Source organism: Lipomyces tetrasporus (genome assembly GCF_029532465.1).
Source record: "Lipomyces tetrasporus strain NRRL Y-64009 chromosome Unknown POJ06scaffold_7, whole genome shotgun sequence".
NCBI classification, from domain to species: Eukaryota; Fungi; Ascomycota; class Lipomycetes; order Lipomycetales; family Lipomycetaceae; genus Lipomyces; species Lipomyces tetrasporus.
The window spans coordinates 639,037-660,427 of NW_026611602.1; the positions used below are offsets into that span (position 1 = coordinate 639,037).

Consider the following 21,391-nt stretch of genomic DNA (forward strand, 5'->3'; position numbering starts at 1 on the left):
GAAATGGAATACGATTGATCCGAATTCAATCTATTATTATCAAATGCTACAATTGTACTTTTGACAATATCTATACAGAGGATGATGCTAAAAAAAAATCTCGACAGCGGTCACCACATAAACCGCTGCTTGACCCCTGGCTCTGACGGCCACTCGAACGAGTATCCAAGGAAGAGCGCGATGGTCGCAGCATTGATGATGGCGTACCATACTATCTCGACATATTCCGCTATCTTATTTTCCCGTCGTTCATCGTCGTCCTCAGCCTTTAGCGTTGCGACTCGTATCCGCCATAGGAGATACGGCACGATGAAGTACCTGCATTCGATAAGCGGCGACGGTACTAGCACTGCTGCGCATGCGCCGAAGTATACTAGCGCAGTCAATATCTTGTCTTTTCGAACGGCCCGCGCGAAGACTATGTACATCGCAATGGCATAGCCCGGTGCAAAAATATACCGACTCCATGGAGTTGCATTTAGTACCCTGCGCCACAGATAGAATATATAATGCCGATTATCTGCCAGGACAAAGGGATGTGCGATTGTTGTAGTGCGAATGGCGAGAATAATCATTCCGGACACGACGGCGAAGGTGAATGGACGGAAAAATAAGATGTTGAGGGTTTGTGATAGAATGGAGAGTATGGAGGGAATCGCCAAGGCGCATGTGAATGTTGCGAAGTAGAATATTTGCGGTATATGTATACCTGCGACGTGATTGTTTTTGTCGCCTAGACCCAGTCAGGATATATTTCGGGAGAGAAAACCGGAAGAACTCACCCAACGTTATCCCACCATTTATGACTACAAATGCTGCAAATCCTCCGAGAATCGGCGCATATGAACATACTATTTTCAGGGCTTTGGGTCCTTTCGTCGGTCCCCTCAAGCCGCGCCATACCCTGACAACCGCACCCGCAATGGCATTAACAAAGTCAGCCGGAGAGCGCACGTCTTCTAATCGCGCATTGGCCGCCATGAACCATGTATCGTCTGCCCGATCCTTGCCCTTTTCATCCGGATATACGAACACAGTAAGTACCTCCATAGCAAGTGCATATGTAACCCATATGATATTTGTTTGCCGAATGGCAACAGCCAGGGTACCGACTGCTATCTTCAGCGGTACGGAGAACCATGATGCCTGTGTAGCCCTGATAGAAAGTCCGATACTCGAAAGAGCGAAAATCGTGGACCAGACGTCGGTGTAGTATAAAAATGAGAAAAAGTAAAGCGTTGGGAACAATTGGAGCAGAGTAACTGTTCGGGAGGGGAGATGATGGTGTCCGACGGGGAATAGGGATAGTACAATTGGAAGGACGCTCAATTGACCAACAAGGCTGAAACTGCGGAGGGCTTTTACGGTGCACGTCGGAGATGTGGTGAAGAGAGACAATATCCGAACGTATGCAAGTCCGAGATAATACCTTAATTAACGTCAAGGATCTGCAATATAAAATGATTACCGGAGTCCAACGTACAGTCCTGGCGGAGTAGTAATCTTGTCGTCCCAGACATCGTAATTGCCCGCGCAATACTGCTGCGTCTGTGGGATGTGGAAGACTTCATCCTGGGAGCGTTAGCGACAATTGCAACGAATGAACTCCGTGTCCTTACCAAGTACGAATCGGGTATGATTTGGCAGCTCACAGCAAAAGTAGCGGCAGATGCCAGAATCAGGACCGATTGTAAAGGGACCGTCATTGCATCGGTCGACAGAGTCAGATGTAGGCGTTGGCTACTAAAACTGCGAAGTTTTTGGCGGGGAATTTGATTTGTTGGTGTAACTACGTCACCTTTGTTGCGGCTCGAGTTCCCGTATACTTATCTTGCGCCAATCGCAACAACTTTACAAAACACTCTGGTCCGTTCACAAATAGTACAATGTCACTTCAGAATTCGATTACATCCGTGGCTTCATCGTCGGTGCCACAGCCGGACAAATTCACAGCCCTACAGTCGCTCCTGGCTCCGCTTAGCAGCCCAACAGATCTTCAGGCCTATGTTACAACTGTACTCGCTCATGCTCCGTCACTTGGTTTAGTTGTATCACGTCCAGTCATTGCATCGTACATTTCACATATAGTTGACATTCAGTGCTCTCAGGCCGACAAGGAAGAGCTTCTAAGTCATGCACTCACGGTATTACAGCCCACATTAGTGTCCTACGAAGAGCAGGACAGCCTGGTTCGCGAGCATCTCGCCAGTTTATACGAAGCACAGGCTAGACCGATAGAGGCGGCCACTATTCTCCGGGGCATCAAACTTGAAAGCGGACAGCGAGTGATCTCTGACGACTACCGAGTTGACATCTCTGTCCGCATATTAAGGAACTTGTTGGAAGATGTAGACACGGATGCGATTGAAAGCGACGAAGGCGATGCCATGCCGGCAGCAGAACGAATTCTCTTGGCAGAGGATCTGATTAACAAGACTGCCGCGCTAATCCTCAAGTCAAGTAATCCGACTGCGAAATTACACTTCAAACTCGCACAGGCTCGAGTTTTCGACGCGAGGAAGAGGTTCCTAGAGGCCTGTGCAAAGTATTATGAGCTGTCGCACCAGGGATCCGAGGGTGGAGCTGGAATTGATGCGGAAGATCGGCTTACATGCCTTTCTGCGGCAGTTTCGTGTGCTTTGCTTGCGCCAGCTGGGCCAGCGCGCGGACGGATGCTGGCGTCGTTGGCGAAGGACGAGAGAATTAAAGATTTAGAGGGAGGGCTGCCATTAGAGCATGCAATGCTTGACAAGTTATTTTTCGACAATCTGCTGCCGGCGGAGGATGTGAAGGCGTATATTGTGGGCTCACGACGAAAGGTCCCTAGAGCTCATTTGATTAGTCGCGGTGCCCTGCTGGGCAAAGGAGACTACGAACAGGATTCAGTTTTGGACAGGGCTGTCACGGAGCACAATTTGCTAGCGGCGTCGAAGTTGTACATGAATATTTCATTTTCAGATCTAGCGGAGCTGCTAGGACTGGGTTCTGCGGATGCGGCAGAAGGATATGCGGCGAAGATGATTCAGGAGCGACGCTTACGAGCAGTGATTGATCGTGTCGACGGTATTATTTATTTCCAAGGCGGTGGAAGGGGAGGATTAGATGAAGCAGAAAGAGAGAAGCTTAAGTCATGGGACGCGGAGATTTTGGGCGTTTGCTTACAGGTGGAAGATGTCGTGAGCTTGATTCAAAAGCAATATCCGGAGTTTGTAGTCGGCGTCTAGGTTGTTGGGAGATGGCCATTAATTACCAGTTATCAACACAGCTGTTAGTATAGAGTGCGCAAGTGCTTGATTAAGCTTGCCCGGTAAATGTTACTATAATATAAGATACAGTTAGGGATCGGCACGGATACACGGATGACGGATATATCCGTGGATATCCGTCGCGGATACGGATACGGATAGAGAATATGCGGATATGGATACGGATACGGATAAGGTAATATTGATTAGTCATATCCGCGGATATATCCATGGATATCCACGGATATCCACGGATACGAGTAACAAATGCAAATGTGTAAACTAATAATACTGGGAGAGTTTAAGTGAGTTGCGATTTGCGAAATATTCAGTTGTATAGGGAACGGAAGTCCAATGAATCCAGAATTTGGTGCGCGCTTGGCTAGGAGCTGAGGGAGGCTTGAATCAGAACACGGATCTGATTAGTCGCAACTGTTTATATACTGGGTTAGGGGTTTTGTCCGTTATTGAATGCTAGATATATAGCCGTTTGAAGCCCAATTGAGTGGTCAATATAGTCAGTCGTATCGTAGGATCATCCTCTTTCCATAGTCCTGGGCTCCAAACCAAAAACGGCTGAGCAAAAGCCCCTTCAAGGTCACGTGAGTCGTATCCATGGATATTACGGATATCCGTGGATACTGCGGATACGGATACGGATAAACCAAATATAGGTGGATATGGATACGGATACGGATATAGATATTTTACGCGGATACGGATACGGATACGGATAAGGAAAAATTAGCCTGGATATTATCCGTGCCGATCCCTAGATACAGTTCGATTGCCTAAAGTCTCTGCGATATTACTGTTTGGGATTATTACCCTACGCAGAACCAAAGTGACAATCCTTGATCGTTAAGTTACTGAATGGTGCATTAAGACTAGTATTTCCTAGCACCTTAACCCTCCCTCTTCCCGGCGTAATGTGTGTACCGCTAGCGTAGGTATGAGAATGAACCGTATCACGACAATTTGTCTTAATAATGCCCACAATGACTGCAGAGGCGAGATCCGCGTCTGACTTAGGAATAAATAAAGGTAAATAGGAAATGAACTTAGCGTATTATGTTACATTCGCAGTGGTATTTGGGATACATTTCGAACAAGGGTCCCGATGCACGGACTGTGTCAGAAACCCACAATAAAACAAGTTGCAGTAAATAACAAAATCACTAGTTATCGACTTATCGTTAACTTATGCACGATTATTCCAAGTCGAGATACTGTGGAAGCCTTCGGTGCGACTTGTACTTCTTAGCGGCGAAGATAGCAGTTTTCCCATCTAAATTGTGTGCATAGGCGTCTATATGCCGCCATGCATGTCTTGCAAACTTCCGCACGCGTCCGATCGGCATCATTTAAAGAACTATAATTTCCGAATACAGTATAGTTATCTAATAGTGTGAACCTTATTTATTTGAGTACCTCGCGGCCATAAGTTGTCCTTTCTCATAGTTAAGAACTCAGGTACCCCACCAAGTAGTACCAGCGACTACCCTTGTGATTTTTGATTTACAGCAATATCACAGCGACAGATTATAGAAAATATGATTACTAACAGTTTGATATATATTTGCAGCGATACAAGTTCAATGTGATGACGCATATGATTTATTGTGGGCTGGCGATTTGTCGGGACTAGTCTTAATGCACTTAGTGTGTGTGGGGGGAACTCCGCTGCTGTGCGGCAATAGCGCCGTAACGCCGACTAATTATAGTTAGGGCTGCGCCCGAAGGCCGAGGGTTACCGGAGAATCGGCGAATCGTGTAGCCGAATCCGGATTGGCGCTCCCACCGTTTACGCATTATAATGCGCCGGGCCCCGACAACGCCAACCCCGGCGATATATCGCGGCTCTAAACCTCCGAGCCCAGGTTCGTATGATTCTCAGCTCATTTTTAGGTTGATCGGTTCTGCCGATACCAAGCTTCAATGACAGAGCCGCACGATCAACGAGCCCCAGTCTCGTCTGCAGTCGTCAACAATGCCAACCACTCATCTGCCAACGAATCCTTTACAAGAGCGTTAGATGATCCGCAGCCGGCCGCAGCTCCTACTGATGCGGTTCGCGCGTCCTGGACCACGACAACGGACACAGGGCCTGCGCAGATTTCGCCGCGTGCAAACGTGTCGAACACTTTGCAAACAGAGTCATTGACTGAATCTGACAGACCTCCACCACCTAGGTTGACAACGCCCGCGGAAAATGCTCCTCCGTCCGATGCAGGTCCCGTGTTCGCACCTGACCAACCGATACACTCACAGCGGGCCTGTACGCATTGCCAAAAGCACAAAATCAAGTGCGTCTCAGATGGCACAGGCCCTTGTATTCGGTGTCGCAAGAAAGGCTTCCTTTGTCACATTGCTCCTAGGAAGAAACGAGTGTCCAAAAGGAATAGGGGTTCTGCCGGCTCCACTCACAGTCCTGCTGGCAGCTCGCACGATGGCCGAGGCATGGCGAATGGTGCTGAATCCCCAGAGGACGAAATCATGGACGACATCGAGTCACACAATCCTGAAGATCGACAGTCAGCCCGTAGGGCGGGCGTTGCGATCGGAGGAAGTGGCAATGCATGCCTCAATGTATCTGGGAACGGAAATGTAGACGTCAATACTGCATACGCCGCAAATGCAAGTTATGCAGAGCCAGATGTAAAGGTATCATCGACTGCGTCAAGCAGTGTCGACGGAAACAACAGGGAAATATGGCTGCCGCCAGAAGCCATAGGGTCAACACCGTCCCGACCATCGCCGCCGGCCAAGGTATCTTGTCTGCCAGAATCAATGAAGCAAAGCACAATATCGTCCTGCGACAACTATACGATTTATCTCTCGCTAACGTTCGTTTGCCCTGAAATATTCCGACGAACAGTTGATGTGGATTGGCACTCGAACGTGACGACATTGGCGCAGGATGTCAATGGCTCTCTTCCACTGGTTCGTTCTATTGTCGATTCTCCTACTTCTTCCATCTACGCTCTCTCCTTCCAAAATGAACCCGCCCAGGTTGCTCGATACAACTTGCCTACTTCTCCGGAAGCAATGAAAACAGTTGCCGAGTGGAGAAAGCAGTATGGCGAAGTATTTATCGATGTTTACTTCAACCTCATCAACCCGTCGCAACCGATCATACATCGTGGTCATTTCATGGCCGCCTATATCGCAAACAAGGAGTCTGTCATATTGCTACTCGCAATATTCGCCGTGTCTGTGCCATATTGCACACTGGGCACTTCAGATGACAGACGCACATTGCAGACCAAGTTCATTCAGCATCTCTTTGGACACTATTCATATAAGCTGTCAATGCCAACAATGGAAGCCGTTCAAGCGCTGTCTCTTATCGCAGACTCAACTGCCGACCGAGGGGTGCTAATGACCCACGCTGCAGTCGTAGCTGCTGCAGTAGAGTTGCGGCTACATGTGGATTGCTCAGAATGGAACATACCAGATTGGGAGCGAGCGCTGCGCAAAGCATTGTGGTGGTCTATCTGTATTCGGGACGCTTGGACCATCATGCGATTTGTCGGTACCCCGAAAGTGATGTCAGAATACTACGACACGAAGTTGCCGACCACCGCTGAGCTTAGTCTGTTGACGTCGATGGACGAAAGCGACAACTTGCGCCATGCTTCCTGCACGATTAGGGTCAACCGATCGCGAATCAACGTATCCATGGAGTCTTGCCTCCGATCGTTCATTTCCGTTGCGAAACTTTCCGAAATTCTGTTGGAAGTGAACAGGAGTTTATACCAATTGAAAGGACTTCGCTTTATCAGTCAACAGCCAGCAGCAGCAGCATCTCACATAGCAGAATTGATGGAGTCACGGCTCCAAGAGCTAACTGCATCTTGGATTCGTGAAGAGTCCGAACAAGGCTACGAGCTTATGGAACCCGACCTGTATCGGGCGATGATGCTTCACTTTGTACGATTATGTATATATTCCCAGTTCTTGCCGCATAAACATGTGAATATTCGCCCCGACAGATTTCTTATGGATTTCTACACGAGATTTTTGGACGCGACGCAAGGCTGCATTGATACTCTCCAAAAATTCAAGAATGTCAAGTTCTCAAATTATTGGCCGTCGTGGTTGAATCATTTAGTTATTATGCACTTGTTCGTGTTATACGACGTCTTGATCGCCATCATTTCCCGTTATTTCAAGACCTACCGTGTTGCGAAAAATAAGGCAGATGCCGACGAAGCCGCACCACACAACAAGCACCTTCCGATGCTGCAATCCCAGCGACGGGCAATGTTACTTGAAATTTTGGACCAGGATAGGTTTTCGTCCAGAGTGCTACAGTATTCAACGGATCTAATGTCCACCATTGGGAATCTAGCGGCTACTTGGGACCAGCCCAACGAGATTTATAAGATGATGCTGAAAGCATCAAGGGCGTTTGGGTTGGCTGACGTTATTGACGCGCCAGGAATGGCACAGTATATGCAGCAGTATGTTGCTGATACAGCGAAGAGTACAGGTGAAAGCAGCCTGCAGAAGCCGTCCCAACAACAACAGCGTAGGACGGAGTCTTCTAGTCAGACTGCACCGCAGCAGCAAAGCGCGTCGGCGCAGTATCCCGCACCCCAGTTGAGCCTATCGCAAGCAGTGCCCTTGAATGGTGTGCAACAGCAGCAGGAGCCAACCCAGACACATATACAACCACAACCACTTCATTCGCAACCGACACGGACCGCGACGTCGTCGTCGTCGTCGTCGTCGCAGACATTGCTTCCTCCCGTATACCAACTACCAACGGTGGGTCCGCTGCAGAATATGATTAACCCCTCTCTTCAGTCGCTTATGGTTTCTCCGTCGCAACCTCCTCAGCACCCACCTCATCCAACTCAGCTTGGCCTCCAACAAACGCAGCCCTCATGCTACGGCATCGCTCAGATCCTTAACCAAGAGCAGCCCCAAGTGCAGGCGACAGAGCAATCCGTAGGCTACGGCAACAACAATTCGACCGAGCAACAACCGTCAGCAGCGTCAACGCTTCATCCACAGCATTCGAGTTTCGTGGGTCCGTTCAGCGGCAGAATGCAGCAGAATCTCTACGCAGATGCGACCGGAACGACAAATACTTCAGCTGATTCCGGCGTTCAGAATGGTCCACAGGCTGGTGGTAACGTGGCAGGAGGCGGTGGTGTACAGGCAATTGGCTCGTTTGATGATTTTTTCACAAATCTGTCCATCAATCTGTTTGAAGGGCTGGCGGATTTCCACCCGGACTTTATTCTGTGATCCGTATCGTCAGGTGTTTGGTAGGTCGGCATAATTTTATCTCGATTTCTCGACGCTAATGAGTGTAAGTACCCGGGAAATGATTTGAGACTTTTCAACATCCATATATAGACATGCTTGTGCGCATGTACTCTTTTTATACTAGCCTAAATCTTCTCCGAGGAATCGGTAACATCTAGTTTGTATATATGGCGTACAGGGAGTATCATAGTTGGATTATATTGTATCATAAGTGCACTAGTTGGAAGCTAGTGTAAAATGCTCCGGGATCTCCCTCCTCCTTTAATGATTATTCTCCAGTTTGCAGGTATGGGAAGATACGGGTCGACATGGTAACTAGTAATGGTAAACGTGCTGGCGCGTGTCTGCAAGTTCAGAACTGAATGCCAAACCCCAGCTACGCTTAAAGGCGCGCAAAGAAACCTTAAATCAAGTATTCGCGCGGTCCTCGCGAGGTCGAAGGCTGGCTTCATTTCGAATCATCAAAATATTCCTACATAGCGACTAATTCACGCTAGAATGTCCTCTCCAGCTTCGATCGAGGAGACAAAAGCGCTCCTGAAAGCGACTCTCCGTCAGTTTGAAGACTTCCCCACTAAGGGAATTCTCTTCGAAGACATCCTGCCCATCTTCAAGTCTCCAAAGACCTTCCAATGCCTCATCGACGCCATCAAGCACCAAATTGAAGCGAATTTTTCGACACCAGAGTCTAAGCCAGATGTTGTCGTTGGTCTTGATGCGCGTGGATTTCTATTCGGTCCCGCACTTGCGCTGCAATTAGGCGCTGCGTTTGTGCCTGTTCGCAAACAAGGAAAAGTCCCCGGTCCAACGGTCGAGGCCGAGTTTGAGAAGGAGTACGGCAAGGATGTGTTTGTCATGCAGGCTGACGCGATCGAAGCTGGACAAAAAGTAATTATCGTGGACGATATTATTGCGACGGGGGGTAGTGCTAAGGCCGCCGGCGAGTTGGTCAATAAGTTGGGAGGCAAGATTCTAGAGTATTTGTTTATTCTTGAGTTGGATTTCTTGCATGGGCGGGATAAGCTTGATGCTCCTGTTTACACTCTCTTGTCTGGACAGCCAGAGAAGCTGGGATCGTAGACTGGTGAAAACAGTAGTGGTCGAGCTTAGCGATTGTCTCAGCATTCTTCATATGCGTCTATTGTGTACGATAGTTCGAGCGAACTAAATTCGCTTCTAGAATCACATTAATACATCCGTGTCTGTTGACAATAATATCAACATAACGAGGCAAGCCATAGATTATGCACAAGAAAATGGTCTTTCTCGACACGCTTAACAAAGACCAAAATACGTTGGGTTACTCAATATGGAACAGATACTCATGCGACAGTCACCCACGCCCCGCTCTATAATTCATCGAGGACTAACATGATAATGACGTGCTCATCCAACCATCAAATTAACTACGTCTTCACCATGTAGCCGTACCCTCCCGTCACGAAGCACCTCCAATATATCCTGTTCATGCATCCCTCGAGACATCAAATTTCTCACCTTAACATTTCCCAAGACCTTTATCCCCCCGACTGTCAAAATCTTCATTCTACCCGCTGATCCACCTTCCGATCCATCGAGTTTAGAGAATCGTACCCGATGCCCATCGAACGACGGAGCTTCTAAGTCTTTTCCGTGCTGCCAAATCCGCGACCGACTCTCTGCTGGGAAAAACAGCTCCAAAACTGGGAATGACCGCAGCGGTATCGAAACTGCTTCAGGATGAGTCGGCGGCAGGTCAACTATCGGCCTTCGTGCCGGTATGGTTCCGTTCTCGAGTGGTCGGACATTCGAGCTGAATAAACTTGTTTGTGAAGGAAACCTTTTCGTCTCTTGTAGCGGCGGAAAGACCTCATCCGATATTGGTGTGAAATTGTATAGTCCATCCAAATGATAGAATTCGCTCCAGGACGTGACAAAGGAATAGAATGACCTGTACCCATTGACATTCTGACAAGCTGCTGTTGATACTAGATCAGGAATACTTTCAAGATCGTCGTCGTCGTACAAGTTATTGTCCAATGATGAGTCAAAATAGAGCTCGTCGCTTGTGAATGGCGAATACTCCAATGCTATATCTTTCTTTCCGACGTCCTCATCTTCGTCTTCACCTTGTCGCGGAATCATAGTCGATCCTGTACGCAACTTCATATCTTTCCGTCTTTCGGTTGGAATCAAATCCACATCTATCCGTAACGGATGCGCTTCTGTCGAAAACACGAAATTCGACTCGTCCTTGTTCAAAGGGTTGTCGACGTCGAATAAAAGATACAGATATTTCATCGTTTCGCTAAGGAAAAAGCTCTCCATACGGTCCTCTAATTCATTCGTCCGCACATCGTGCAATGCTGCGTATCCACATGACGTCCTACTCCGAGCTTGGATGTCACTGAGTATCTGGGCTCCTACATGGAGATAAAACGGGTCCTTGGTGGCTCTATACAGAAAATAGTTTGATTCCACGAACTCTGGACGAAGACCGTACCAACCCAGCTCAAGACTTCCATGATTTATAGCATAGTTCCATCGTTCTGGTAATCCGGCATAAGCCATCCAAATATGGTAGTAGACCAAGTGACTTCTGACTGCTGCATTAATGTCTCCAGCTAAGACCTGAAGGCCGGGGAAAAATGCCGCCAGAGCGTCGATCCAACTTGTGACTGGTGATCCTGTAATAATATGAACATTACGATATATCCAACCGTCCAAAATATTCTCCTTTACGGCTGCGTATGACTTCGCAAATACGTCGAGGAACGACTCATCATCGAGTAATATATATGACTTTAACGCATACTCAAAAAAAGAGTCCACACTGGCTCCTATTCCCGAGTAGGCTGATAACCACAGTCCGCTGACTGCATCGATGGCTGATCCCACTATGTTCAACGTGGTCCGCCGATCCCAAATGGCAAAAAACGCCTTCCTAGCTGCCTTTTCATATTTGTCGTCGCCAGTAAGCCGTGACAATGTAGCAAACTCAAGCACCAGACTCGCTGCACCAGCTGTGCAAGTTTCTGTAATATTTTCATTTTTGTTACCGTAGCGCAGATTAACTCTGGCGAGCGGTATGCCCGTCGGCGTATCAAATGCTGGCATCAGTCTGTTAGCCAAATCTGCTGCCAGTGTCAATAAAGAGCCGTCATATCCTTTTATCTTGTGGCCCAGTGAGTCTGAAGTCGCATATATGTGTCCGGACAATAGTCCACCCAACATTCGAATCGTAGTTTCAAACACTTGCACACGAGATGGTAGATCAAACTGCACAAACCGTTCGACCTTCTTAACTGCAGACTCAAAGCCGGCCTGGTCGTCCATTATCTAGTTCATTATTAGCCATCGTACATTCCCAACGCATTCGACAAACAAACATACGGCTAAAGTATCTAAACTGTCGACTAGTGTAAGTGAGTAGTCTCCTAACACATCATTGATCCCGATGTTATTTGGGTTCGCACGGTCGCTTCCTCTACCCATGCATGATAAAGGTGCAATTTCTAAACACATTAGACTTGGCTGGACGGGTTGCGATAGCAGAAAACATACCATCTTCAGGAAATCCATAACGCAGATAATGATTCCACCCATGATAAAATGCTTCTCGAGTCTCCTCCCTAACTCAGTAAACGACGTCAGATAGGCACCGCACAAGAGAAGATTCGCGCTAGAACGTACCGTAATTTATCTAAGTGCTGTTTCGGAAATGCTGCTGCCTGAGTAACTGTCCAACATAACAATACACATGCCAGCACTATGAATCCATTCCCAGCAGGCATTGTGACAATTGAGCTAGCAGTATGCCAGCCTCTGTGGTAATTCAGCTACCGACAACTTTGGTCACTCGACTACCTTGTTCATCGGCTCAATTTCGAATCGCGGTAGTCCGTGATAATATAATAGTTAGCAGGGCTCACATGGAAGTCCGTCCTCATCCGTATACAGCCTCTCCTCAGCTTCAATAAATACTGCCGGTAATATTGAAAGTCTTCGGTTACGGCTCAATTGTCGTGTGTCCCTAAATCTCATCTCTAAACCCTAGTTCGACAATGAAGTCTCCGAAACTTTAGAGTGCGACGAAACTGTATGCGAGGGTTACGTGCATGTCAGAGGTTCACGTACAAAATTAGTTTCGTCGAATTCATTTCGGCATCGACATCTAGGTACCACTATTGGTGAAACTGATAAACTAGCTGTTGTCTATAATTGAGATCTGGATTCTCGCAGGCCGTATACGCAATGGCTTCTTCGCATCCAGTCACGACGGCCCTGCCGACATCTACACCATCCACGTACCCCCTCCCGAATCGGCCATTGGGCAGTAGTGTCATGGTGACGCAACAACAGACGACTGACCATCAACAGGCAGGTTTTACGGGAAAGCTTGCACAGACGACGACTTTCCCGTTACAAGGACCCGGTGTCCCTTCGCTAACAGCTTCCCAGCAGGTCTCAACAATGGGGACTGGGATGTACACGGATCCGCATGCAATATATATGAACGTTTCATGTTTAGATTTTTTGTTAATAGAGTTGATTCCAATGTCCGAACGTGTGGTGGAGGTAATTGGGGAGGGGAAAACTTCTAGCGGCGATGCTATGCATTCAATATTAGGCGAGAAGGATGGTCGGATAGGAGAAGAGGAAAGACGAGGCGCGGTATTCAAGCATGTCGAAGGACTGGGATACAGAGTCGGACAAGGGCTGGTGGAAAGGTGAATTTTGGGAAGTTTTCGCATTTTGCCAACAAGCAGTGCTAATTGGATGTCAGGTTTTCACAAGACCGGCCGCGATTTACGGACGTACTGGACGTAATGAAGTTTATCTGCAAGGATCTCTGGTATCTACTCTTCCGCAAGCAAATTGACAATCTGAAGACAAACCACCGAGGGGTTTACGTTCTTACCGATAACAGTTTCCGCCTGCTAATGAGAATGAGCACCGAAGTCGGTGGCCTAGACACCGTTACACGGGCACAGCCATACTTGTGGTTCCCTTGCGGTGTTCTCAGAGGAGCTCTTGCAAACCTTGGCGTTCAAGCGACGGTTGTCGCAGAAACAACGGCTATTCCAGTTGCCGTATTTCATATTCAAACGTTACGTCAAGACTAGAATGATGATGAGAATCGTAATACTGTCATGCGGACGGAAGAATCAATTTGTGTATTGCATGGGAACGGGTCTGGCGAATCGGGCAATGATTTTGTTATATAAATGTACAATATTTATATGATTTCTTGCATCCTTCTATTTCTTGCATCAGTATTTCACTCAAACGAGTTCGTCGACTGGCAATCTCACGTATGCCACAAGCCCATCTAGGCCATAATCTGGTGCCTTATTTTCTGTAATAATTGATTATAAGAAAGTTCGATCACGCGTGATAGAAGCCGATCAAGTATAGACATGTGCGTGGGTAGTTTGCAGTTGTAATTGAGAGTCCGCGGAGTCCGCGGGTGATTCAGAAACCGAGCGGCTTATCTCCTGTCAATAATAATAGCCGACAATTTTGAAATCAACTAAGTCAGCCCAATTTATTTGTGACCGGGCCGTGTCCACCAAAACCCGAAACCACATAGAGGAACACTGAATGCTGCCTACTGATAGTGCTAGACTGGAACTGTTTCTGCTTTGCCAAAACTATCGATGTGCGTCGGCGAAGAAATGACTATTGCATCTTCCGACAATAAGCATGACGCGGTCGTTTCTACCAGTCCCTATATCAGGACACCTTTGGTTTACTCGCACTCGTTATCGAAGATAACTGGAAGGTAGTATGACTTATTTGCTACGTGAATTGGATTAACGCGGCAATAGCACGGTTCTGCTGAAGCTCGAAGTGCTCCAGCCTTCCGGTTCGTTTAAGTCTCGGTATTACACATGTTGGTTTCGTCCTCTTGCAGAAACAGAGCTCTGACGATATCATGACAGCGGAATCGGTTATCTTGTTTGGCAGGCGGTTCTCAACTCTCCGCCAGGCCAAAAACCGCACATCTTTTCATCATCCGGTGGAAATGCCGGATGTGCGGCCGCTCAAGCGGCACAAAAATACGGCTGTCCATGCACTGTGGTTGTCCCGAGTAATGTTGCTCCAAACATGGTTACTCGTTTGAGAGATAAATATGGGGCTACCGTTATTCTGCATGGATCTATGTGGAGGGAAGCTGATACTAAGGTCCGTCAGATGGTTGCCGAGCACAAGGACGGTCAAGCAAAATACTGCCCTCCGTTCGATGATCCGGTGATCTGGGAGGGCAACAGCTTCATGATTGACGAAGTCGTCGAACAGCTAGAGGAAGCAGACTACGATAAGTCTAGACTGAAGGCCATTTCGTGCTCGGTAGGCGGTGGAGGTTTATTCGCCGGTGTCGTTAATGGGCTGAAGCGACACTATCCTTTGTCTGGTGAGCAACCAATCGTTGTCTCAGTGGAAACATACGGTGCAGAGAGCTTGAACGCGTCTATCAAGCGGGGAGAACTGGTGACTCTACCAAAGATCACCTCTATCGCTAGCAGCTTGGGAGCAGATAGAGTTGCCGTTGCGGCTTTCGATGCAGCCATGACATATCCTACTCGGTCAGTAGTAGTTACTGATGCACAGACAGTAGGATCTTGTCTCAGGATTCTAGATGAAAATCGCTTATTTGTAGAACCTGCGTGCGGTGCTGCGCTAGCACCATGGTATTATTCTGATATCTACGACCTCAGGAGCAAGCTGATGTTGGATGCGGACAGTATTTCGGTCATTATTGTCTGCGGAGGTAAGCACTAATTGATGCCGATGTGCAGTCAGATCTAACCGGGAATGACAGGGTCAACGGTAACGCTGGAATCTATGCTGCGCTACAAAGACACGTTTCAAGATATGCTTTAGAGGCTTAGTCGGTATAGAGATGTATAATTAGGAGCTCACGGACTTGAGCGGTTGCGAATTATTCGTCCATCGTCGTTATTAAAGATAATTATACTCACTAAGATCTTGGATTTCAAGATTGCTTTGGATTCCATTGCTCGTCTCCAATATGGGTTCACTTTCATAAACCGCAAAGTTCATACCCATCTCATGACGTAGGTCCTTGGACTCCTTGTTATGCCGGTAGCATTCTAATTTATGAACAATTAATGCCGCGGAAAATTCGGCTGATGACGAATGCGTGTATTATGGATAGTCTGGCAGACGGTTGACGTAGGGTAACGATTCTGCTCGCGCTCCCAGTCACGCTAAAAAACAGAGTGCGGCGAACGCGTACCAACTATCCTCGCGGCGCGTGGGTACTACAAGGGTCAACACTATCACCACGAGTATACGTCCCGTATCTAGATCAATATGGGCGCTGATTACGATTCAGACGAGGAGATTGGGGATATCTCCACTTCGAGTCAGCAGCAACAGATTGACGACACCCCGCTCTACCTCCGCGATGAGGAACAGCAAATAATCAAGCAGCTGCCAAGATTAGCACCCAGTAGTCTCTCGAGACCAAAAGACATTAAGAAATACCTGGAAGATACAGCAGCAAGCTGTGCGGAATTTGGAATGGCTTCGGACGTGCTGGAGCTCAATTTGAAACGGGTAATCGACATCGGCGTTTTGGTGGACCTGGAGCCCAACGCGATTGACAGAGCGCTGTTGCGGAATAATCAGGTTCAGGACCCAGCTTCGGTATTCCTGGAAGCTATGAACGAGTATATGGAACGGAATTCAGCAAAGAGTGACAAGCAAAAATATTCCGAGAACGCATTTTATACAAACTTTAAGCGTCGTGTGTGGGAAAACACTTACGGAGATGAGGATATCCCGCCGGTAGAGAACTGGTTCGACGCGCATGGCGCTTCGAAGACAATTGCAGAGATTCATGATCGCGAAGCGGATGATGGAGATGATGACCTCATTGTTGCACAGGAGAAGAGGTCGCTCAAGTGTCCAGTGTCACTGGCACTATTTGTGAATCCAGTTACGTCGGACGTGTGCCCCCACACATTCTCTAAGGACGCGATTTTTGCACTTTTTGTCGAGAATTCGCGCGGCCATGAAAGGGCTTTGGGAAGCATAGAGTGTCCTGTAGCAGGTTGTAGCAAGATATTGATGAAGTCAAACCTGAAGGAGAATCCAGCAATCGCCAGACAGGTTGAACGATACATCGAGAGGCAGCGCCAGCAAGAGGAGGCGGAGTTTGATGAACTTGAGGATGAGTAGAGTGTGTTAAGGCAGCAATGGTAGTTATTTGCATGTACGCTAACTTATATTTGTTAATTGCGAATGGGTTGTGGACAAAGTGGATGATCTTGGTCATTATGCAATATCATTCCTCATGCGTAACTGGCATCAAATGAGCATGCTGCAATGTCAGGCATCCCAATTTCAACATCTCCTTTAGTTCTGGTAAAACTCCGATAGTAGATTAATGAGATATTTTGACATCAGATCTATATATTAGCTAGTGCCTAATCGGCCATGGGAGATGGCGTCACAGGTGCGCAGAGCTCGACGACATGGGGTTGCCAGGGCCAGAGTAGAATTCACCCACAAGATGCTAAGCGCAACGAGCGGAGCAGCCTGCCGGTGCGCCATGTAGAACATTATGACAGATCCCTTACTGAGGTCGTAGAAGCCAAAAGGTCGACGGGGAAGGCAGTCAGATTCGGTGTGACATAATCCGCCGTCACGGCCAGGACGCAAAGATTAAAGGCCGTTTTTCCTGCGGTGGGAAATAGTGCATGAAAGCAGCAAAGACTTACCCAGGCGAAGAGACCGTCAGAGAGACAGAGTTCGGACGGTGCTTACTATTTGCTAATCTAAAATCGTTAGTATGTGGTTTGTGTACGCAAATATTCATGGTTGTCCAGTATTATTATCGATAATTTGGCGTCCTCATCGTATTAGCTCCTTAAATGGGTTGCAAGTGTACGTATAAGTCCTCAGATGGAACATAGTTTGGACGGTTATGCTCAGCTGACTATGGGGCTTGGGATTTCTGTTATGGCAGCTTTAAGACTCCGTGGCCAAGCTGGTTAAGGCGTACGGCTGTTAACCGTAAGATCGAGAGTTCGATCCTCTCCGGGGTCGGCGGTGTTTTTGCTTTTGCTCTTGCTCTTGCTCTATACTTTGCCTTCTATTTTCTTTTTGCGTAATTTCTTCTTTGAGCGAAGGAAAGCGGAATTTGTAATTGTGGGGATGTGTCATAACGACTTGAGATCTCGTCAGCGGCGCGCCATTCCCACCATTGCTGATGACCTTAGGTTGGAACTTGACTCGGGTAACTCGTATCCGCCATGGCAGCAAGCGAATACGCGAGATCCGATCAGTTTCTGTAATGTACTTTGGCTGCAGTCGACCAGAAACTTACAGTCTGGGAGCAATCGACTACGTAATAGACTAACAGATCCTAATAAATCACGCATTCTTTTAAGTGTCGCTTATTCAGACACTATTTTGGAGAATGAAATATCGTTCGAACAACAGCCGTGATTCAAAATTAGTGAGGAGAGCCGAATTGCAGTTTTGGGACGTCTGGTAACATTGAAGCTTGGCCTAAACGGGACCATCGACAGGCGCCCCGGTGCGCCGGGTTACACGATATAACGACGCTCAAAATTATAAAGGCCCGCACATTATTTGTCACGTCCCCGTGGTCCTGGCGACTCACTCACTCTCCAGTTTTTCGTGTTGCTTGAAAGAAAGTCGTCGCTCTCTCGAGTCATTCATTAGTCGCAATTGTCTCCCGTGTATGTTGCTTTTGGTAACCAACGAGCGCTGATGGTGACCCCTCCCTTTCTCGTTTCCGCGCCTGGCAAGGTCATCTTGTTCGGAGAGCATGCAGCTGTATATGGCAAGGTGAGCTTACCCGACACCCAGTGGCTGCAAGCGACAGGGAAATATTCTAACTCTTCATTTTAGCCTGCCATTGCCGCTGCCATATCTTTACGGTCCTACCTATTAACGACCAAACACGAGCCCGAGTTTTCAGAGCTTGTGACATTGGAGTTCCCAGATATCAAGTTCCAGTATTCGTGGAAGATACATTCCCTGCCGTGGGATGTTGTGCCTAAGGGGTCGATTGACACAGTTCGACCTCCGTCGGAGTTGAACACTACACTCGTGGAGGCGCTTGAACACGCTCTTGTCGATGTCCACATTCCACTTCAGAGGTCTGCTGCCCTGGCATTCTTGTACCTTTACATCTGCCTCTGCAGTCCGGATATGCCTGGTATGACGTTCTCTGTCCGGTCGACTCTGCCAATTGGTGCTGGCCTCGGCTCCTCGGCTTCAGTCTCAGTGTGTCTTGCGGCAGCCTTGTGTCTCGTCTCGGGCGAAGTCTCACCCCCTGAGAAAAAGGGCGACGACGATAGCGACTTCAATGCCGCCAACTACGCCGGCATAGAGCTGATTGATGCCTGGGCTTTCTTGGGCGAACGATGCATTCACGGTAACCCATCCGGAATTGATAACGCGGTCGCTAGCCATGGTGGCGCTGTGATGTTCCAGCGAATGACGAAAGGCAACCCCAATGTACGGGAAAGCATGCGCAGCTTCCCGCCCTTGAAGTTGCTTCTTATTGACTCGCGACAGCCACGGCGGACTGCTGTGCAGGTCGCGAATGTCGCTACGCTACTGCAGAACTATCCGCTTGTGACTGAGCCGATACTGAATGGTATTCACGCGTTGACAGATGAGGCATATAAACTCCTTCAGACGCCAAAGGAAAATTGTGATGATGCGTGGGAAGAGCGATTGCGTGAGCTTGTGCGTGTTAATCATGGATTGTTGGTTGCGTTGGGTGTAAGTCATCCGAAGCTTGAAGCGATTAGAATGGCAGCCGACGAGCTCGAGATTGGCGAGACCAAGCTCACTGGTGCAGGTGGCGGTGGTTGTGCCATTACGTTGGTGAAAAGAGGTAACACGTCTATTGTAATCACTCAGCAGGTCAATGAACTGTGCTAACAGAGGTGTAGATATTGATGAGTCCAGAATATGCGGATTAATAGAGCGACTCGAAGGTCACGGGTTCGAGGTTTTCGAAACAAGCCTTGGAGGTGTTGGAGCTGGCTGTCTTTTGCCAACAAAGTCCGAGGCGGCCGAGTGGGAAGAATGGGAAGAGAAACTGTTTTCTTTGCATCATTTGTTAGGATTGGGTGATCGGGAAGATATTCAGAAAACTGTTGGGGTCGGTTCCATTGATGGCTGGGCGTTTTGGTAGATCTTTGTTCATTGTACGTTGTGGTATTGCATTACTTTGTAATTTCTAATCATATCTACTCACTCAGCATGATCGCGTATTGTGAGATTAGCTTGTATTTATAGCTTGTATAATTTGTCGACAGTATTGCTAGATACCTTTAGGTATGTCTTGTTTCCAGGACGAATTATTCTATATGACCGCCTACTAGTACAAGAATACGCACATATGCATATCTATATTCTTACATGCCTCTATTGAAATGCACCTTCGTAACGGGTTTGCCATGCGTATTCTTTAAATCCCAAAACCTCTTTTCCAGTCTCGTAACATCAACCGTCCGGCGCTGAGGGAATACGCCAAGCGCAAATGGCAGCACCACAAACGACGTCGCGAGAATCAAGCCCACGTTAGTAGCTGTCTCAATTGGCTTTGTCATCTTGAACTTGCGCTGCAATCGGACGAGGATAAGTGGCGGGAAGACCATGATTGGCGTCGCGTTCAAGACACGAGAAATGGCGGTCTCACCGACAGCAAATGTTGCAGCCTTTTTCGAGGTGCCGACGGCTTCGCCCGAGTCTGCATCAAAGACGGAGATGCCTTTCCGGATTTCTTCGCCGCGCATTAGGAAAACGTTGACCACGCCAGCCGACACGACTGCGGCGAAAGGGACAAGACGACCTAGGATTAATCGTGAATTTGTTGATAGCATATTCAGGCGAGGCACAAGCGAATTGAGTCCGAGTGCCACGGAACATGACGCTGTTACTGCCATCGCGTACGAAGTAGCGAGCTGTTGTGTAGTCAATGGATGTGACTTGTTGCTGTTCGCTGTGTTGATAGCCACATTTAGCGACTGATTCGTGATTTGCCAGAATAGTGTGCCAAAAGTCTATTTCATGGTTAAATCGATCTACATTTCAATATGTGCTGCTTACGCCCAAGTTCGGAGTTAGCATGCCGACTGTGACGACGAGATTAGAGAGCACGTATGAGGACATTCGAAACGGAAGAAAAACAGGCTCTCCGCTATCTATGGCACATCAGTATCTCATTCGACATGAAAGTTAGAAATAGCGCATACCAGGGTGTATAGTTGAGTCAAGGACCTTCTTTGCAGTCCACAACTGGGGAGTCATTTCCTTGATGTTGCCATTCTTGTAATCCGAAACCAAAGACTTTGCGTCCTCTAGTTTTTTCTTCGTAGTCAACAGCATTCTTAGCGACACATTATTACTGTGTCCCCACTTTTCATCCAGTACCAGCAATACTCACCGAGGATCCGACAACTCAGCACTGTGCTTGACCCGGCCCCAGTATGTCGACAGATCATATCGCGACTCGGGAAGGTCACGTGGTCCAGGAATCGCCGAGGCCATGACGTTTGTATCCTTCTCTCGTCTAGATGTTCAGGATTAATTCCAAAAATGGGATGTCTGCCTTAGTGTTAGCCAAGTCTCGTGCTCACGGGACTTGAGGTCTTCAGTAAACAAGTGATCGGCCTGCAAAGCCGCAATTAGTACCAATCACGGCCAATGCGAGTGCCTAACCTTGCCTGAACGTACTGTTTACGGAGATAATATGTTAGACACGACTGTCGTGCGAAGAGGTCCGTTTATTGTGTCGAATTCATTCGATTCGCACAGAGCCGGATATTTACAACCAATCTTCGGGCACAGCCTGCTCGATGCCATGT

The 21,391-nt window shown here is 47.9% G+C and overlaps 10 protein-coding genes and 1 non-coding gene across 11 annotated transcripts; 8 read left to right on the plus strand and 3 right to left on the minus strand.

The window, feature by feature from the left end:
- Positions 1 to 64: 64 nt before the first annotated feature.
- Positions 65 to 1,828, minus strand: POJ06DRAFT_131229 (alpha-2-glucosyltransferase Alg10). Its single transcript, XM_056184372.1, has 4 exons — positions 1,620 to 1,828; positions 1,484 to 1,572; positions 783 to 1,429; positions 65 to 733 (listed from the first exon to the last, which is right to left on the minus strand). Exons 1-4 carry the CDS (start codon positions 1,704 to 1,706, stop codon positions 111 to 113), a joined length of 1,446 nt encoding a protein of 481 aa, XP_056042682.1. The 5' UTR covers positions 1,707 to 1,828; the 3' UTR covers positions 65 to 110.
- Positions 1,829 to 1,837: 9 nt separating this feature from the next.
- Positions 1,838 to 3,426, plus strand: POJ06DRAFT_256388 (uncharacterized protein). The gene has a single exon (XM_056188010.1). The coding sequence runs from the start codon at positions 1,887 to 1,889 to the stop codon at positions 3,222 to 3,224; it is 1,338 nt and encodes a 445-aa protein (XP_056042683.1). The 5' UTR covers positions 1,838 to 1,886; the 3' UTR covers positions 3,225 to 3,426.
- A 1,683-nt stretch (positions 3,427 to 5,109) lies between these two features.
- On the plus strand, positions 5,110 to 8,873 carry POJ06DRAFT_131288 (fungal-specific transcription factor domain-containing protein). Its single transcript, XM_056184374.1, has one exon. It carries the CDS (start codon positions 5,184 to 5,186, stop codon positions 8,502 to 8,504), a length of 3,321 nt encoding a protein of 1,106 aa, XP_056042684.1. The 5' UTR covers positions 5,110 to 5,183; the 3' UTR covers positions 8,505 to 8,873.
- On the plus strand, positions 8,789 to 9,758 carry POJ06DRAFT_131265 (phosphoribosyltransferase-like protein). Its single transcript, XM_056184373.1, has one exon. The coding sequence runs from the start codon at positions 9,024 to 9,026 to the stop codon at positions 9,603 to 9,605; it is 582 nt and encodes a 193-aa protein (XP_056042685.1). The 5' UTR covers positions 8,789 to 9,023; the 3' UTR covers positions 9,606 to 9,758.
- On the minus strand, positions 9,698 to 12,543 carry POJ06DRAFT_256392 (glycoside hydrolase). The gene is made up of 4 exons (XM_056188011.1): positions 12,198 to 12,543; positions 12,069 to 12,136; positions 11,898 to 12,019; positions 9,698 to 11,843 (listed from the first exon to the last, which is right to left on the minus strand). Exons 1-4 carry the CDS (start codon positions 12,296 to 12,298, stop codon positions 9,912 to 9,914), a joined length of 2,223 nt encoding a protein of 740 aa, XP_056042686.1. The 5' UTR covers positions 12,299 to 12,543; the 3' UTR covers positions 9,698 to 9,911.
- Positions 12,544 to 12,989: 446 nt separating this feature from the next.
- POJ06DRAFT_199193 (transport protein particle component) lies at positions 12,990 to 13,630 on the plus strand (the record flags this gene model as incomplete). The annotated part of the gene is made up of 2 exons (XM_056185144.1): positions 12,990 to 13,234; positions 13,291 to 13,630. The coding sequence occupies 2 exons, from the start codon at positions 12,990 to 12,992 to the stop codon at positions 13,628 to 13,630; spliced, it is 585 nt and encodes a 194-aa protein (XP_056042687.1).
- A 552-nt stretch (positions 13,631 to 14,182) lies between these two features.
- POJ06DRAFT_282335 (tryptophan synthase beta subunit-like PLP-dependent enzyme) lies at positions 14,183 to 15,392 on the plus strand (the record flags this gene model as incomplete). Its single annotated transcript, XM_056190021.1, has 4 exons — positions 14,183 to 14,289; positions 14,336 to 14,389; positions 14,450 to 15,279; positions 15,331 to 15,392. The coding sequence occupies 4 exons, from the start codon at positions 14,183 to 14,185 to the stop codon at positions 15,390 to 15,392; spliced, it is 1,053 nt and encodes a 350-aa protein (XP_056042688.1).
- Positions 15,393 to 15,783: 391 nt separating this feature from the next.
- Positions 15,784 to 16,844, plus strand: POJ06DRAFT_131312 (zinc-finger of the MIZ type in Nse subunit-domain-containing protein). The gene has a single exon (XM_056184375.1). The coding sequence runs from the start codon at positions 15,846 to 15,848 to the stop codon at positions 16,713 to 16,715; it is 870 nt and encodes a 289-aa protein (XP_056042689.1). The 5' UTR covers positions 15,784 to 15,845; the 3' UTR covers positions 16,716 to 16,844.
- Positions 16,845 to 17,511: 667 nt separating this feature from the next.
- Positions 17,512 to 17,585, plus strand: POJ06DRAFT_t57. Its single transcript has one exon. It is a non-coding gene; the product is annotated as a tRNA-Asn (tRNA).
- A 269-nt stretch (positions 17,586 to 17,854) lies between these two features.
- POJ06DRAFT_224756 (ribosomal protein S5 domain 2-type protein) lies at positions 17,855 to 19,716 on the plus strand (the record flags this gene model as incomplete). Its single annotated transcript, XM_056185693.1, has 3 exons — positions 17,855 to 18,353; positions 18,417 to 19,413; positions 19,466 to 19,716. The coding sequence occupies exons 1-3, from the start codon at positions 18,276 to 18,278 to the stop codon at positions 19,714 to 19,716; spliced, it is 1,326 nt and encodes a 441-aa protein (XP_056042690.1). The 5' UTR covers positions 17,855 to 18,275.
- POJ06DRAFT_131317 (Tricarboxylate/iron carrier) lies at positions 19,700 to 21,360 on the minus strand. The gene is made up of 5 exons (XM_056184376.1): positions 21,261 to 21,360; positions 20,971 to 21,131; positions 20,780 to 20,913; positions 20,634 to 20,728; positions 19,700 to 20,587 (listed from the first exon to the last, which is right to left on the minus strand). The coding sequence occupies exons 2-5, from the start codon at positions 21,072 to 21,074 to the stop codon at positions 19,940 to 19,942; spliced, it is 981 nt and encodes a 326-aa protein (XP_056042691.1). The 5' UTR covers positions 21,075 to 21,131; positions 21,261 to 21,360; the 3' UTR covers positions 19,700 to 19,939.
- Between the last annotated feature and the right edge of the window lie 31 nt (positions 21,361 to 21,391).